The sequence below is a fragment of the Mytilus trossulus genome, chromosome 9 (assembly GCF_036588685.1).
Source record: "Mytilus trossulus isolate FHL-02 chromosome 9, PNRI_Mtr1.1.1.hap1, whole genome shotgun sequence".
Lineage (NCBI taxonomy): Eukaryota > Metazoa > Mollusca > Bivalvia > Mytilida > Mytilidae > Mytilus > Mytilus trossulus.
In genome coordinates this window covers 26,481,893-26,498,964 of record NC_086381.1, presented here as the reverse complement: position 1 = coordinate 26,498,964, position 17,072 = coordinate 26,481,893, and the positions used below count along the sequence as shown (strand labels likewise).

Here is a 17,072-nt window from a genome sequence, read left to right as displayed (position 1 = left end):
TTCATTCTTCATAATCAAAAGTTTATATAAAGAATAGCGAATTAAAAATCGCCCCTGATTAATTAGCCTTGTTAAATTAGTTAATATATAAAAACATATTTCATCAATGTCAATCAAACAAAATTACCAAAAATACGAAATCAAAGTTTGTAAAATGCAGCTGTGAAAATGTTGATTATGTTCTGCATTTAAAATGACTCTTAAAAATCAGAGATGAGTTACATAAATAAGTGCAGTTTAAAGGTAAAGGAATTTGCATTTATGCATGTAGTACCTATATTTATTTTAGCAATCACATCCTAAATTAATATCATAGTTAAATCATAAATGGCAATGAATTTACATTGAAGAAGAATAAAATCATGAGGCTTTGCCTTTGGCTTTGAGTTGATTATGTACTTTTTTAAAGTAACAAGGAGACAGCAAACCATCTTTAATTTTTTTTTTTAACAAACTCTTTATTTGCTTTGAAATCATCCGCCAGCGCATATAGTTATACACTGCATTAGTCCGATTAGTCCGAGATTACTCGGACGTCCGACGGCTGTTTAGCCAGACAAGCTGGGGCCGTGGGACGTCAGAGCTCGTTCCATATCAAAAAGTGGATATTTGCCCACCCAAATTAGATGCGCTGCTTCCTTGCTTCTGGAGCTGACTGAGGGCCTTCGAATTATATAAATCGGGCATCAATCTCTTCAGTTTTCATTTATCTCTTCATTTATGTAAGTTTCACCTACCTGCCAAACCTTTATTTTTCTATATTTTAGCATGTATGTTTTTAAAATAGGCTCATAAAACTTACGGAAAGATCTGTGAAAGCTTACATTCTTTAATCTACAAAATATGTCTAATTAAAATTAAGTGCAAGTAAGCAAGCAAGTAAATACCTATAGTACAAAAAAAAATGTAAAACTTTATTTTGATTCAACATAATCACAAACGTACTAAATCTTAAGCTCTAGAATGAGCTTTTCATCTTAGTATAATTATATTTTATGATAACAACACACCTTATTGTTATTTGGAAACTAGTCCCGCTAATGACAAGATAATCTGTTCACTCTTCCATTGTGGCGTCAAGATATTTTCTTTTATGACGTCAAAATTTTAAGTTAACTTTTATCGTGTTTATGATGTCAAGTAATGCAGTTTATGCCAAACTATGACCGAAAAAGAAATTAAATGTTTTTCTACTACATTTTCCTAAATTTTCATCTAAAAATTCTGAAATTTCTGTCTGACTGAATGACTTTTGTCTGGCATTTTGTCTGTCAGACAGAGTTTGGGATTTACCAGGAATGGCGGATAAATAGCGATAAGGTGTATTGATAAGTGCAGGAAATCTTTGTCTTCGAAACAAAATTCAAGGTAACATAATTATAGTGGTATATCAGTTTGGTTCAACTGTGCGTTAATATGCTGCCATGTCTTTTGAGAATGGGGATGTTTAATCTGATAATGACATGAATGACATGAATGAAGATACATTGTACTAAAAACATTTATTTTATACTCTTGAAAAAAATTTTTTTCTTCCTACTTGTACAAAATTCATTTTTGAAATTTACTCCTCCTTTTCCAAGAAAAGTATGAATAAAAAATTACATGAAAAGATGTACATGTTACATACACATGATACATGTAGTATTTTGTATTTCACTTCTAATTAATTGTATAACACTTCCAACTTGACTTGCATTGTCAATGATTGTGTAGAGAAAAAACACACAGGTTCATTTCATGAAACAAAATTCTAAAAGCTCAGAATAAACATGATAAAAGAACCCTTTAATATATATTCACATTCTATAAACACAAACATGACAAGTAAAGGAGATTTTCAACTTGGGGCCACTATAGCTACAATGAAGTAATTTTACAAAACTGTCATGACTGTGTGAATTTAGCTTATATAAATGATAAAAAAAGTTATGACAAAGGACTTAAAATACTAAAGAACACATATAAAAATGTCAACAATCAACAAAAACTTGTGATAATATAGCTTAATGGACTGCTTTTTCCTCTGAGCAAAATAGTAATAGGGGGATCATACATTTACATTTTTAGTGCTAGTCTAATAACATGAATAAGACTATAAAATAGTACTGTAATTTATTAATTGCATATGGATTTTCAAATATTTGGTTAAATCAGAGTAACTATAGTTTTAATCCAAAATGGTTAAAGTTGAGCATTAGACAAAGATTTTTTGACCAATTTCAGCAGACTTGGAAATCAGAAATTGAAAGTTCTCCAAAAGCATTATGCTACAAACTGTTTAAAGAAAACTTTGAATTTGAAGAATATTTAGACTTATTACCTTATACATGTTATAAAGATAAAATAACATTATGTAGGTTTAGAACTGGAAATCATTGGTTGCCTATAGAAACCGGTAGATGGCACAGAATTATTAGACAGGAAAGGTACTGTTGTACTTTGTAACTCTCAAGAGATAGGTTGATGTACAAATGTATTTCACTATATTTTAATTGTACAGCTCTAACAGAAAGTATAAGAGATGAAGAGCTTTTCTTAAACCTTACTACATTGTACTATGTAAGCTGAGTAAATGTTTTGAAATTCAGCACTTTATTTATTTCAAAAAATATTCGTGTATTGAAAAATGTGTGTAAATTAATTAGAATTATCAATATAGAAGTATGTTTTTTTTTTGTATCATTGATTTTTATTTCACATTTCTTTTTCTTCATGTGTTTGACAGTTTGATTACCAAAATATATACATGCTTACATAATGTACATGAAACTTTGGTTTATATTTACATTCCATGTATTCAGGGCTTATGCTACATTGTACATGTACAATGTAAAAGGCGACATGGATGATGACTGCCAAAGCACTATATTTACCATTTTTACCAAGTTGCTGAAACAGTTTTATTGAACTTTTTCCTCTAATCAGATATTTTCTTCTTTTAAAAGACATATTTAATAGATATAAGAGTAATAAAACAGTTAAAGCAAAAATATTTTTTATAAACCAGTGTACGTATTCACCATGGAGCGACCTCCCAACTGAATTCATCAAAATAACATACCAGGTCAGGTTCGTACAAAAAAATGTATGTCTCAGTCAATGTTGAGATTTGTTCGTTTGATATATTTCCTACAACACATGGAAGATTTTTAGATATGACACAATGAAGTGATTTTCTGATAATACCAGACGCGACTCCACTCTCCAGTTACATTATCATATGGTCTATAAACGCAAAATTTACATATAATGAGACTTTCCAATACTGTTTTGGCGTGTTTGCAGGGTGATAGGCTCTGGTAGTCTGGCCCGAGAACACAGTTATTTCGTAGTGCATTTCTTTTAGACAATAAATTCAAATTAAAAAAATCGCACCTGCTCTTTCTCAAAAAGATTTTTACAGTGTAGTGTACTACCAGTGAGACAAATAATATCAAAATTATAGAAACTTCTACCAGCTCTAACTCAAAATATTGACAATTCTGTGTTAAGGGAGTGTAAAAGTCAGTTTGACAGCTTCAGACGTGATAATATTTGACCTTTTAGAACTGGACCAATTCACTACTTAACATAAAGATTCAGCACACAAATTTTTGCTCACCTGGCCCGAAGGGCCAAGTGAGCTTTTCCCATCACTTTGCGTCCGGCGTTGTCGTCTGTCGTCGTTAACTTTTACAAAAATCTTCTCCTCTGAAACTATTGGGCCAAATTTAACCAAACTTGGCCACATTCATCATTGGAGTATCTAGTTAAAAAATATGTCTGATGACCCAGTCAATCAACGATGATGGGTGACACGGCTAAAAATAGAACATAGGGGTAAAATGCAGTTTTTGGCTTATAACTCAAAAACCAAAGCATTTAGAGCAAATCTGACATCAAGTAAAATTGTTTATCAGGTCAAGATCTATCTGCCCTGAAATTTTCAGATGAATCGGACAACCCGTTGTTGGGTTGCTGCCCCTGAATTGGTAATTTTAAGGAAATTTTGCTGTTTTTGGTTATCATCTTAAATATTATTATAGATAGAGATAAACTGTAAAAGACAATAAATGTTGGCAAAGTAAGATCTACAAAAAAGTCAACATGGCCCAAATTGTCAGTTGACCCCTTAAAGGAGCACTAGCTACGATATATATAAAAAAATAAAGTAAATTTTTTTTTAGATTAATCATTAATTAAATTGGAATAATGAAATAATAATTTGCTTTTAGCAATCAATTTGCTTTAATTTTGTTGAAATAAGCGATTATACATAATTTTTGACTGATTTACTTGCAAGTGAAAACGTCATCATCATTCTAACCGTATTCATGTGAACTTAATTTAACCCCTAGCTAGAGACTGACAACGCATGCATTGTACGTGAACTGGTTATTTAAAGAAAAAGAATGTCAACAATGAAAGTGAAACTACGGTAAATCATTTGATTACTAATTCGATCCACATGAATCATTCTTATACGGTTAAAAACAATGAGAAACTTATATTTTTAATCTATAAATTCAAATCAAACAGACCTATAAAAATCCAATTGCACGTGCTGGTTTAACCTATTCATATCTTTATTTGTGTTTACATCGCTTATATGGTCATCTGAGGTCAAATCGATAGTTAATTAGATGCCGTCTGGATTTAGATACACACGAAACGAACCTACATATCATCTACCTCATGCTCTGTAAACTGTTTATTTTAAACGTTTGATAGATTGGATAAATGTTTTACATTGTTATTAATCAAATATGAGAATTTGAGTCAAATTGGTGACCATGAATTTGACAGCTAGTGCCCCTTTAAGGAGTTATTGCCCTTTATAGTCATGTTTTAACCATTTTTTCGTAAATCTTCTCCTCTGAAACTACTGGGCCAAGTTTATTAAAGATAGAGATAATTGTAAGCAGCTAGAATGTTCAGTAAATTAAGATGTACAAACACATCACCATCACCAAAACACAATTTTGTCATGAATCCATCTGCGTCCTTTGTTTAATATTCACATAGACCAAGGTGATCGACACAGGCTCTTTAGAGCCTCTAGTTTTGACATGTTATAACATCCCCCTACTTTATATTTCATGCATTAATATCAAGAAATAAATTGGGAAAGTGTATCAAATAATCATGCAAGTTATACACTGTTTACACTAGGGACTATATCCATAGACAACGAAAACCAAAGGACGATAACTGTGTCCTTAGACCTAATAGGACAGAAAGACTTGACCAATCTTCATAAAACTTTGCATAACCCAAGCTTAGGCAATAATGAGATAGTTTGCTAAGTTTCATGGCCATATGTCATCTATACTATTAAACGAGAAGACCTCATTCTGGGTGTCTCTTCTCTTCTTTCCACAATAAATTAATCTTCATGCCTCTGTGTCCTATATGTACAGTGCATAATCGCATTTGTCATCCATTCATATGATTATCCAGATTGAGTTATTTTGGGAGAAAAACGAGAAAAAAGGCGTCCGGATATGTTTCCGTCATTGGACGAAATTTTAAGTCAGATTAGACTTCCGTTTTGCGTTTTCTGTATACTTTTAACATACATATATACTACCAATAAAGTGTATTTTCTGTCTGATATCCGTCATTGGACGAAATTTTAATTCAGATTAGACCTCCGGCTTGCGTTTATTGTATACTTTAAAACAAATACATAAACTAGGAATAAAGTGTATTTTCTGTCTGATACCATTTTCAAGTTTACTATCCACAGCGGTAACAGAGTTTATTAGATAGAGAGAGTCTGTATAATATATCAATTACCGCCGTGGATCTATTATTAAACTGAGAATTGAATTTAAAAGAAAATACATTTTATTTATAGTAATAAATGAAGCAAGACCTTTTCAGGACGTCGGGAACGGATGTTTTTAAGATCGAAATTTCAGGATTGACCATTTCGAGATCCTAGATTTCTTTTTTCGAATTTCAAGATGTCGAGATATTTAATTTATATTAAATTTGGAACCTCTGGATTTCATGTTCTTACGACCGGGATATCGGGATCAGGACCCCTCCCGGTGCGATCCCCCCTTTTATGAATGTTCATAATATACAGATAAGCGCTAAAATTAATAGAGAACTAACCAAAAAAAAGGATTTCTTTTGAGGAAAAAGGAGGAGCCGGGCTAGAAAAACAATTATCCTGTCCCAAATTACCCATGACTTTAGATACCTTTTCTGAAATTCTCCAGTCATTAAGTTTTTTTACAAAAAAAGACGATGAAGTATGAATGCCAATGAGACAGCACTCCGCAAGAGACTAAAATAACACCGAAATTAACATTTGAAAGTCACCTTACGGCCTTAAACAATGTGAAAAGCCGATATTGCATAGTCTGATATAAAAGGCCCCGAAATGATAATGTAAAACAATTCAAATAAAAATACTAACAGCCTTATTTATTTACAAAAAATGAACGAAAAACAAATATAAAACACATAAACAAACGACAACCACTGAGTTACAGGCCCCTGACTTGAATATTCATAATATACTACATGTATGTTCATAATGAAATTAATAGAAAACAAAAAAATAGGAATTTTGGAAATACAGAAAGAGGGTTAAAAAAAAACATTTTCCTGTCCCCAAGTACCTATTACTTCTGATGCTTTTCCTGAAATTCACAAGTCAGTAAATCTTTTACAAAATTCTTCCTACAACACTTAACATACTTTCAACCACGCTCTAAATGCCCACGATTTCGCGGGTGTGTTCTAGTATATATATATAAGAGAAACTGGGGTCATTTTAGTATTGACATTTGGATGTTTATTTTTGACATATAAATTAAATATCTTCAACTGTCAAGATTTTGGCCTAAAAATTTGAAATTTTGCAAAAATTTGCTTTTTAAATGCTCTTGAGTATTAGATATTAAGTATTAAGAGCATCTGCACACTCATTTTATATATCAGATGTATTGTAATTATCCCAAAGTCAAATTTATATGAGCCTATGCCTGAAAATTTGATTTAAGCATAATAATTCAGGGACAAAACTTAAAGGGCCCATGGCTCCTAGATTTTGAGCTGGGCCCCTAAACTTTCAGTTAAATTTCAGTTGAACATTATAGAAACTAATTGTGAAATACAAAAATGTATCTGGTCTGGGCTCCTAGCTTGAAATTCCCAAGTTTAGTCCCTGAGCATAGAAACAAAAATATCAGGAACAAAAATACTGTCAGATAGAAAGTCAGCATGCCTCTTAGGCATAAAATGTAAACTGCTTTAAAATGCTTATTATAGCCATAGAATGCCAAAATGGCACATTTTAACAGAATTTCTGTAAACCAAAGATGTAAATCCTTAACTTTTATTGAGTTTGACAAATTGAAACCAGCAAATCATTCAGGAAAGTTCCCAAAGTACCGAATCTAGATTTCAGGAATCCATCTCTTAGGCCCGAGAACACAGTTTTTTCGTAGTGCATTTCTTTTAGACAATAAATTCAAATTAAAAAAATCGCACCTGCTCTTTCTCAAAAAGATTTTTACAGTGTAGTGTACTACCAGTGAGACAAATAATATAACATGATATAAAAAATATAGAAACTTCTACCAGCTCTAACTCAAAATATTGACAATTCTGTATTAAGGGGGTGTAAAAGTCAGTTTGACAGCTTCAGATGTGATAAAATTTGACCTTTTAGAACTGGACCAATTCACTACTTAACATAAATATTCAGCACCCAATTTTTTTGGACATTTACATGATGTATTAACATCCCCCTACTTAATATTTCATGCATTTAATATCAAGAAATAAATTGGGAAAGTGTATCAAATAAAACATGCAAGTTATACACTGTTTACACTAGGGACTATATCAATACACAACGAAAACCAAAGGACGATAACTGTGTCCTTGGACTGTCTGTCGAACACATCGCCTCGGTTCTGATCAATCTAATGCCGATAGGTACATCTCATTCCAAACAGATAAACTGTACTCAGTAAAATGTGCTCCGAAACTACATGTCTTAGAAGGAGTATAACAAATTCAAATCTTGTAAAGATACAAATTACTGTCCCATTATGTCATGATCTCCATAAAAACTTCAATTTTGAAACTAAATACCGTTATTTAATGACATTTCATAAATTAAAAAGTGACAACTATGTGTTTTCTATAAATATTTAATTTATAAATTTTTATTTTGCAATATTTTTCTTTGCATGCCGAATCGATGTGCACGCAACTGCGTGTTAGCATATAGGGAGCTACGCGCCTCACTTTCACAGAATAGGTATGAGGTATGACATTTTTATAAAGGTCTGCGTTCACACTTTGTTTTTGAAATGACCATTATAAATTATCATATAGCTGTTTAAATCATATAGGCTCTTGTATATGTCATGCCTGTGGATACATGTAATTATCTCATTAGCAATTTTACACATTTCCTTTTTAATGTGGGATAACATATTATCATCCAAAAACCATCAATAAAATATTTCTTGGTAATTGCTACCAAACTTCAAGTAAATGAAACATTCATGGTCCCTCTTGTGTAGTGATTTAATGATTGTCTCTGATAAAATGGATAATCAAACACTTATTATTATCTTTGAAAGCTAGATGATGCTAATAATTGATTAATGATGTTTCCAGTCCTCTGTCATGTCTGCTACAAATACCAAGGTGCCAGGCTGTCATGTCTGCTACAAATACCAAGGTCCCAGGCCTGTGAAAATCACTAGCTCAATAATTACATGTCATTGCATGTAGTTCTTCAATATGGATAGGATTTTAATATTTCTTAAATTTCTTAAATTTTAGTTGATAAATACATGTATATCATGTATATATAGAAATTGAAAAAAGAGAATTGAGCTCCCTCAGATACTGTATAAGCCAAATTGACCCAAGATACATTTTTACAGTCAGCAAATGTCGATTCTTTAAATGTCCCCTTACTTCCATAACATAACTTCTTTAATTTTTAAAGCATGTCGAGTTTTCAAACATCCTTTACTTTGAACTTTTCTGGTTTTATGGTTCCTGATTAAGATAAATCTATTCTAGAAAAGTACTTTGGGTGCACTAAATTAAAAGTGATATTCTTATTAATTTGTTATAGATCATGTATATTTAGACACTACTAGAACACACCTGTGATATCGCGGGTCCATGACTGAATTAAGGTATATAACTATGCGCAAGCCTTATTTTAGTATTAGTATTGTCATCTGATAAAGTCATGCCGATTATAAGATATACAGTTTTCTCTGCTTTCAAATCTTTCTGTTTGAACCCATCGAACTGGAACTTATCAATTATTGGTAATATTAATTATTTGGAAAACAAAAGGTCCTGGAATGGAGTATTTTTTAATCAACAACATTGTCCTATATTAGTTATAAATAAAGATGAATTCTTTGATTCGCTGTTTTACGTCATGTATGCCCACTAACAAATTGAAAACTGTTCCTCATTTTTAGTCTTGTTATCTTAGAAAGTCTTACTGATTAAAACACTACCATAGGTAGCTTTTTGACAATGTAGTAGTGTCAACCCTGTGATTATGACCCGTGTATATAGCATATTAACCCTGAATACACCGTTTGGTGGTGCGCCTGTCAGATGCGGAACGTACAGATTAGGTAATAGGTAACAGGTGAATATACTATTGGTATCGGTATCGGACTCTACCCGGAACTTCTTAATTATTGGCAATATTAATTACGTGGAAAACAAAAGGGCCTGGAGTGGTGTAATTTTCAATCTACACCTTTGTTCTATATTAGTTATATATAAAGTTGAATTCTTTGATTCGTCGTTTTTACGTGATGACGGCTGAAAAATTGGACTGTGTAATTTTAGTATTATAGATACGTATATTGTCTTTATCACAGTGTTGGAACGGAACTATACGGTTTTCTAATAATTTGGTCATTTGGGAGACTGTCAAGTGGTGCTCCGACATTCGCAAAATAACAAGTTGCTTGATGGAAACTTTGACGAACTCTTATGTTACTATATAACGTTTCTGTTTCAAAATTTGATAGCTAAAACATTCTTTACGTAAATATGAACCAATAAAATAATAAGAAAGATATATGCATCAATGTTATTTTGTGAATGTCGGAGCACCACTTGACAGTCTCCCGAATGACCAAATTATAAGAAAACCGTACAGTTCCGTTCTCACACTGTGTTGATACTGAAATCGAAAAAAAAAAATGAAAAATGAAAAAGATAAATATATGTAACAAAAATTGTTAAAAAAAGTGTTTTGAATTTTCCTCTTGGGGTACCATTTTGGGGGATTTCCCTATGAACGTAGTCCAGGCGGTAAGACATTGACATATTAAGGAATTAGAAAGGGAAAATGAACTTAATTAATAACATTTGATAAACATGGTATATAAATAACCAATTTGAAGACATAAAAGTTTAAATTCATAAAAGTTTGATCATTGTTATGATGAAATACAGTTCCGGTAAGGAGGCGGGGCTTATAGGTTAGTTGAGGTCATTGATGTATAAAGCTAGCATTTATACGTATAGCTTTTTATCTATATATATAGTAAAATTAAGAAATAATTCATGGAAGCCATAGATTTGTTGGAAATTTACACATGGCCCAGGCCATGTGTAAATTTACAACAAATCTATGGCTTCCATGAATTATTTCGATTCTAATAGGACAAATAAGTTAATTTAAATACTGAAGCGAGGGTTGGTGTGTCGTGTGTGGAGCTGTTCTTTTTTACTCCTTGTTAGATAAAGCTCAAATATTCTCATACATCTTTAACTTGCATTAATTATTTCGTTAATAACCGTTAGAAAAAATATGTTTAATTCTCAAACCCAATATTTCCGATTTTTAATTTACATGTTTTCTCGTACATGTCGTAAGCTACCGTCAAATCCAAAATTGACATTTCGTAAAAAAGGAGCTGCCATGTTGACTCGCTGAAATCAAATGCAATAGAATAAAAAACCTCAGAATTCCATTTTTATACAATATTATACGAACTTTGTTGGTTTCAAATTTTATTTTATTTTGTGATATTGACTAAAGATTGTTTTTATACTGCAACTTAAATTAGTACATTGATATTTTTTTAAATCGTAACATAAATATCAAGCTTATTTGCATCCCTTAATGAACCCCTGATTGTAGAGAAAGTGTTCCATGATGAAATTGACATTGCACAAAATATACAGTGTTACTATTTTTAGGGAAATAAACAAAACTATTTGCAATACATTAATTCTTTTTATCATGCATCTGAATAAGAATAAAAGTTCTATAATGTCGTTTGTTTAATTAAAATTAGTAATACAATAAAATTGGCAAAGCGTTTGCAATGTAGGTTCAAATACACGTGGATTTACGTGGGAGGTATATTGTAACATCCATTATTAATGTATATCTCTGAGTCTGCGCTAAGTATAGATATATCGAGAATTTTCACACGGTGTTGTTTACAAAGCGAAAGAAGCACGTCATATTAGAATAGCTGATTGCAGTATAAAAAGTTATATGATCATGATGATATCAATATCACAACACAAAATGAAATGTTTCTGGAATGGATGTCCTGTATTCAAGTTGTTCATTAATAGTTCATTAGGTACCAAATATATTACATTTTGTTCAAAATTGTATGTAGGCTGAGTTTCCAATAAGAAATTTGTCCTTGATGGTGTATTGATCTAACAGTGCATTAACAGTTTACTGGGTTGTTTACGTTAGGACTTGTATATATAGGACACTGGCCATGGCATGGTCCTGTCATTTGCATGTGTTGTATATTTATTAAATTTTGTCTAATGAACATGATGAATAAAAAATCGAGCTTTATTAAATATGAATATTATGAGGAACCTTTGTAAATTTATGTACATTTTGTTTAAGTACATGTATCATGTGTGTAAGTGGCAGTTTTCTTGGTCCTCATGGTATTAAGGGAAAATTAACAAAGCCAATGGTGTATTATAAGTCACAGAAAAACAGACAAAAACATCTCCAAAAGGAAAACAAAAAACAAATGACTGAATATTAGATCTGTCAGATATAACACTTGTTCATGATAGTCACCTGTGACAAAAAGAGATCATCCTTGAATATAATATAAAACATTTGACAAGAAGCAATAAAAGTCGAATTTTGCTTTCACCAAAACCTTTAAGAGAATCAGAATTAATTTGATTAAACCTGAGAACCCAATCCTAGAATAAATGGACTCTCACCATGGAATGTTAAGCATTGTTAGGAGCAGTGTTGAAATGAAAGCACTAAACATATTGATGTATATAATCAAAATTGGCACAATACAAAAGTTTACAACAGAATGAATTTAGAAGTTAAAGCCTGACCACAGTTCCAATATTGATCATGTATATCTCTGTGATCAATACAACAATCTTTATACTTCATTAACAGTCAAGGTTCCTATCAAGTTAAATGAACAGTATAACGTCATTGGTTTATATACCTACATACATGCAATGTTATCATTGAATAAAGGTGAAAGATACATCTTATTGTCTAAGATTGATTCACTTATAGTTATTTATCAAATGTGTCTGGCATTGTCTGTAGAATTTGATTCAGTTCCATTTTTAATACATAACTATATTATGGAAAACACGAAATAATAATACAGGTTTCATACAATCATGACAATAGCGAGCTGTACTAGGATGTGATATTTTATGGTAAAGTGACCAAGGAATGAATGTTTCAATGATTTCTTTGAGTTGTCCTAAATATAAACTCTTCATTACGTACTGCAGGAATCTGCATCAATTTCTATTTTTGTTTAAATGAAGTTTAAGGCATATCATTTTGCTGAAGACCAATGCAGTTGTCATAAAACAGTTATTTGATGACTTAAATTGTCTCTATATTTTGTTTAGAGAGGGTATATAGGGATACTGTTGGCTGACTTTTTTCTCTCTTTTGGCAGGTGTAGGGTGGTGAAGGCATGGCATGCTATGGTCTATGCAAAGACAGATATGTACTTCAGACCAAAGTATTGCTGCCCCACCCCTGGGAATCTCTAGCTGATCTTTGCCAAGACTTATACGAAGCTACTGTCATCCAAGGAAATAAAAGATTGGTTGTATGTGTTGCCTGCTCTGGACAAAACTACAAGGTTGATCTAACTTCTGGTAAGTCTCACCCTACACACATCACATGTTTAAGCTATCTGGACTATGTGCAGTTTTTTGTTTGTTTCTGTTCATTTTATATCAATTATTTGTTGGTTTTCATGGTGTTGGTGGCTAGTAGATCTGTGAAAAGTAATAAGGAGATGAAACATTTGCTATCCATGAAAGTTCAAAAGAAGTTATGTAAGCATTTTTATAAAGGCAACTGTATGGCCTTCAGCAATGAGAAAAACAGACTGTCTAGTATACAGTCAACAATAAAAAAAAAAAAAAAAAAAAAAAAAACTGGACACGAAAAATATGAAAACATTTCTGTTATACTAGCTGTCTTATATTTTTGATTATTGTCATGATTCCAGTGTTATTCAAATAAACAATGTAAATTTGTTGAAATTTAGAAGTGTACTTGAGCTAGCTAATTCTCCATTACTGGAGTGAGAGAAAAAAAATGTTTGTCTTGACTTATAAATCAATATTTATCTTGCTTATATTAAATAAATAAATTATATGAATGAAATTTACATGTATCAATTGTCCTAATACATTTGTAATAGTCTAGCTAATTTGAGGTGAAAATTAAATACCAGAACATACTTGTTTTAAAAGGGGGAAAACTCCTCATATCCAATTTAACTCAGCTTGTCAGGATGTTAAAATTGCAAAAATGTATCCATAGATTAATTGTATGGAATACATTTTGTGAGGATTATGAGTATCATATGTTATGATCATGATGATTATCGTAAGTGGTTATTTTTGATTTTATTTTAATGTTTTAAATTTCTTGTTTAGAATAGGGAGTCTAGTAATGGTGGCCAATCTTTGATAGTCTACCTATATAGCTATAATCAATTTATTCACAACTTTTCTAGACGCTAGATTGGTTAGAGCATTATATTGTATAGACACTTCAGCCAAACTCATTGTTCTTTCACCAAGTTATCAAAGACCATAGTAAAAATGACCTCTTAAATATAGTTTACTATGAAGTCCATTATCACTGAACTAGTAAATATATTTGTTTAGGGGCCAGCTGAAGGACGCCTTATGGGTGCAGGAGTTTCTCGCTGCATTGAAGACCTATTAGTGACCTTCTGCTGTTGTCTGTTCTATGGTAGGGTTGTTGTCTCTATGACACATTCCCCATTTTAATTTTCAATTTTATCTTCATATCTTTTCATTTTGTTTTGTTGGGTTGCTGTCTAATCCAAATTTCTGTACATGTACCGGTACATGTCCTTTATTCCTATGAAAAACATGATCAATTACAACATAGGACAATAATACCATAGGCATCAGATTGAATGATGTTGGTCTAATGTCCAGTACACACAATATTTGGATACAACAACTCCCAAGTTTTTGTTTACACGGATCAGCTGATCATTACAGGTAACATTTCCTGATAAAGATTATAGATAAAAGTTTGATATGTAAAGTCCAATACATAACAATATTACATGTATGTAACAGCTTGTAAATATACATGCAGTTTTGCATTTGTGTATCAACAGAGAGACTAAAAATCATTACACAGAAACTGGGAGCCTCATTAACCCCCCTTTTAGAGGGTTGCAGGCTCCCAGGATTTTACAGGATGTTTATTTTAATACGGGAGAAAATTTGTTTGTCACCAATTTTGACAAAATTATGGATACCACCAATCAGACTAACAAGTAGGTTTTAGTATACAAATTAATCCATATTTTACACTTATACATATATGTATGTCATGTTTGTATTACTCATTATCATATATCAATAGTTTTAAAGTTAATATATATATGATAAAATGTGTATGACAAACTTAGAAAGTAATTTTTCTCATCAAACTTGAAAGTTTTAAGTATTGTTGTATGTGATACCTACTATGTTCGTACCTCTTCACGCCTGGGGGTTTACATATTGCTCAGTAGTCTAAGTTCACATGTACTTAGGTAGCAACAAATCCAAATGTCCTGAAGGCTATTTTATATCAATTTAGTCCTAATTTCGCTTTCATCTAAACTTCAATGAAATTACTTGTACATATTATTGTCTGGTGATTTTGTTTTTACCCATTATAAAGCACTTATATAATATATGTGAACTGTATTTTCCTGAATGCTAACTTCCTTATTTGATTTGTTGTTTCTTGTGGTTTTCATGTCAAAAACATTGAGGAGCTTAAAAGAATTAGTACTGTACTGGTCATCACTTTGTCTGTCCATCTTTCCGCCTTACCATTTGACCTTCTGTTAGTCTTTGTGTGTTTCCCCTCCAACTCCATGTTACCAAAATCAAAAGGTTTCCAGATATATATCAACTTGGATATCCCTTGCTAATGATTGGAATAATGCTTATATACCTATAGCAGACAGCCTTTACATTAAAATTTTACATCTATACTCCCTGAGGACTGCATGCAGCTCATTTTTTTTATTAGAAAAATAGCATGTCATGATGTCTTTTAATTTAATCCTATGAATTATAGCAATACAACTTTGAACAATCTTTTTTTAAACCAATGGACAACAACACATTCCATTGGTTTTCATGAACAAGCAAGAAATATAAACAATAGAAAAAGCTATAAAAATAAGTCTGGGCCAAAATCATGTAATTTATTTCTATTTGTGTGGACATACAATCAACATGATCATTTCAATAGTTCAGCAGTTTACAATTTGTTGATCTAGATAATTGGCATTTGTAATAACCTCCATCAGACATGATGTTAATAAAGTTTTATAAATTACTTGGAATATCAATATTATTTGATATGATCAATGCCAGCATCCTATTTATGTGTTAGGGAGTACCAGTAGTCAACAGACCAAATATTATCACAATCTATTCTATCAGTCTACATGTAGATGTACTGGACAGGTATGAAATAATTGGACAGTCAAATACATGAGTAAGGAAGATTTATGATAAGAGTCATTATTTGGCTGTTAAAGAATACAAAATAAAAGAATCAATACACTTATAAATGTTTCCAGGACCAAGACATGTTGAGGACAATATATTAAGTGATAGAACTGTCAATATTGTTTGGTTGAAATCTTTTTAAGTTACTTTTGGTTGCTTTGTCTTCAGGAATATCATGTATTCATTGTTTGACATACAGCTTGGCTAATAAATTCAAAGTTTTCATCAGTTCCATCCTCCAAATGTTTTATGCCCCCGCTGTAGTGAAGGGAGCATTACGTTTTACCTTAGTCCGTCTGTGCATCCATAGTCCTTATGTCCCAAAATTTGTTTCCGTTCTGTAACTTTTCTTTGCCTCAGCCAAATGTTTTGAAACTTATCCACAATGATGATTACCACAAAACACAGACCGAGTTTGAATTTTTGTGGTGTCACTTTTACTGTTCTAGGGTTATGCCCCTTTAAAAATGAGAAATTGCTGAACTTTCATTACTTCAGTTTACCTTAAACTTATAAACAATGGTTTGTGGTTAAACCACAAAACTGAGATCAAGAATCAATTTGGGACAAGTCATTTTTACAGTTCTATGAGTTATAAATGGCCCTATGTGTATATAAAGTTATATGCAAGCAGATTGAATGAATGTTACCAAAATTGTCTCAATAATTTTGAAATTAAATGTTTTTTGTTTTATGTTTTTTTAAATAATTTAATAATATAGGGAGTATAAACTAAAACAGTGCTATTTTAACATTTTTTGAAAACTGAAAGTCTTTAAAGAAAAATTTAGTTTAGAATAAAATGACTCTTTTAGTTGGCCTCTAGATATATTTTCTTATAGTGTTGTTGAGTTGTTAGTGTCTCATTGACATTATAATACCCAACTTCTTGAAGTAGGTGTAATTTCTAGTTTTTTGACTCGATACCCAGGAGTTATCACTTGTTGCTTGTAATCTTTATAGGACTTGAGAGTAAAATTTCAAATGAACAGATTGACATGATTGATATA

At 31.5% G+C, this 17,072-nt stretch overlaps 1 protein-coding gene across 2 annotated transcripts in view; it reads left to right on the top strand.

Moving 5' to 3' along the window:
• The first annotated feature begins 139 nt into the window (after nt 1-139).
• LOC134685386 (serine-rich adhesin for platelets-like) overlaps nt 140-17,072 on the top strand; it is a 36,676-nt gene continuing 19,743 nt past the window's right edge. The window contains exons 1-2 of one of the 2 annotated variants that reach the window (XM_063545102.1): nt 140-243; nt 12,945-13,149. In XM_063545102.1, the coding sequence (XP_063401172.1) occupies nt 12,963-13,149 (187 nt within the window). In that variant the 5' untranslated portion in view covers nt 140-243; nt 12,945-12,962. Of the gene's footprint in view, nt 244-12,944; nt 13,150-14,573; nt 14,826-17,072 lie in introns of those variants that run through there. The other variant, XM_063545101.1, reaches the window with a different exon arrangement.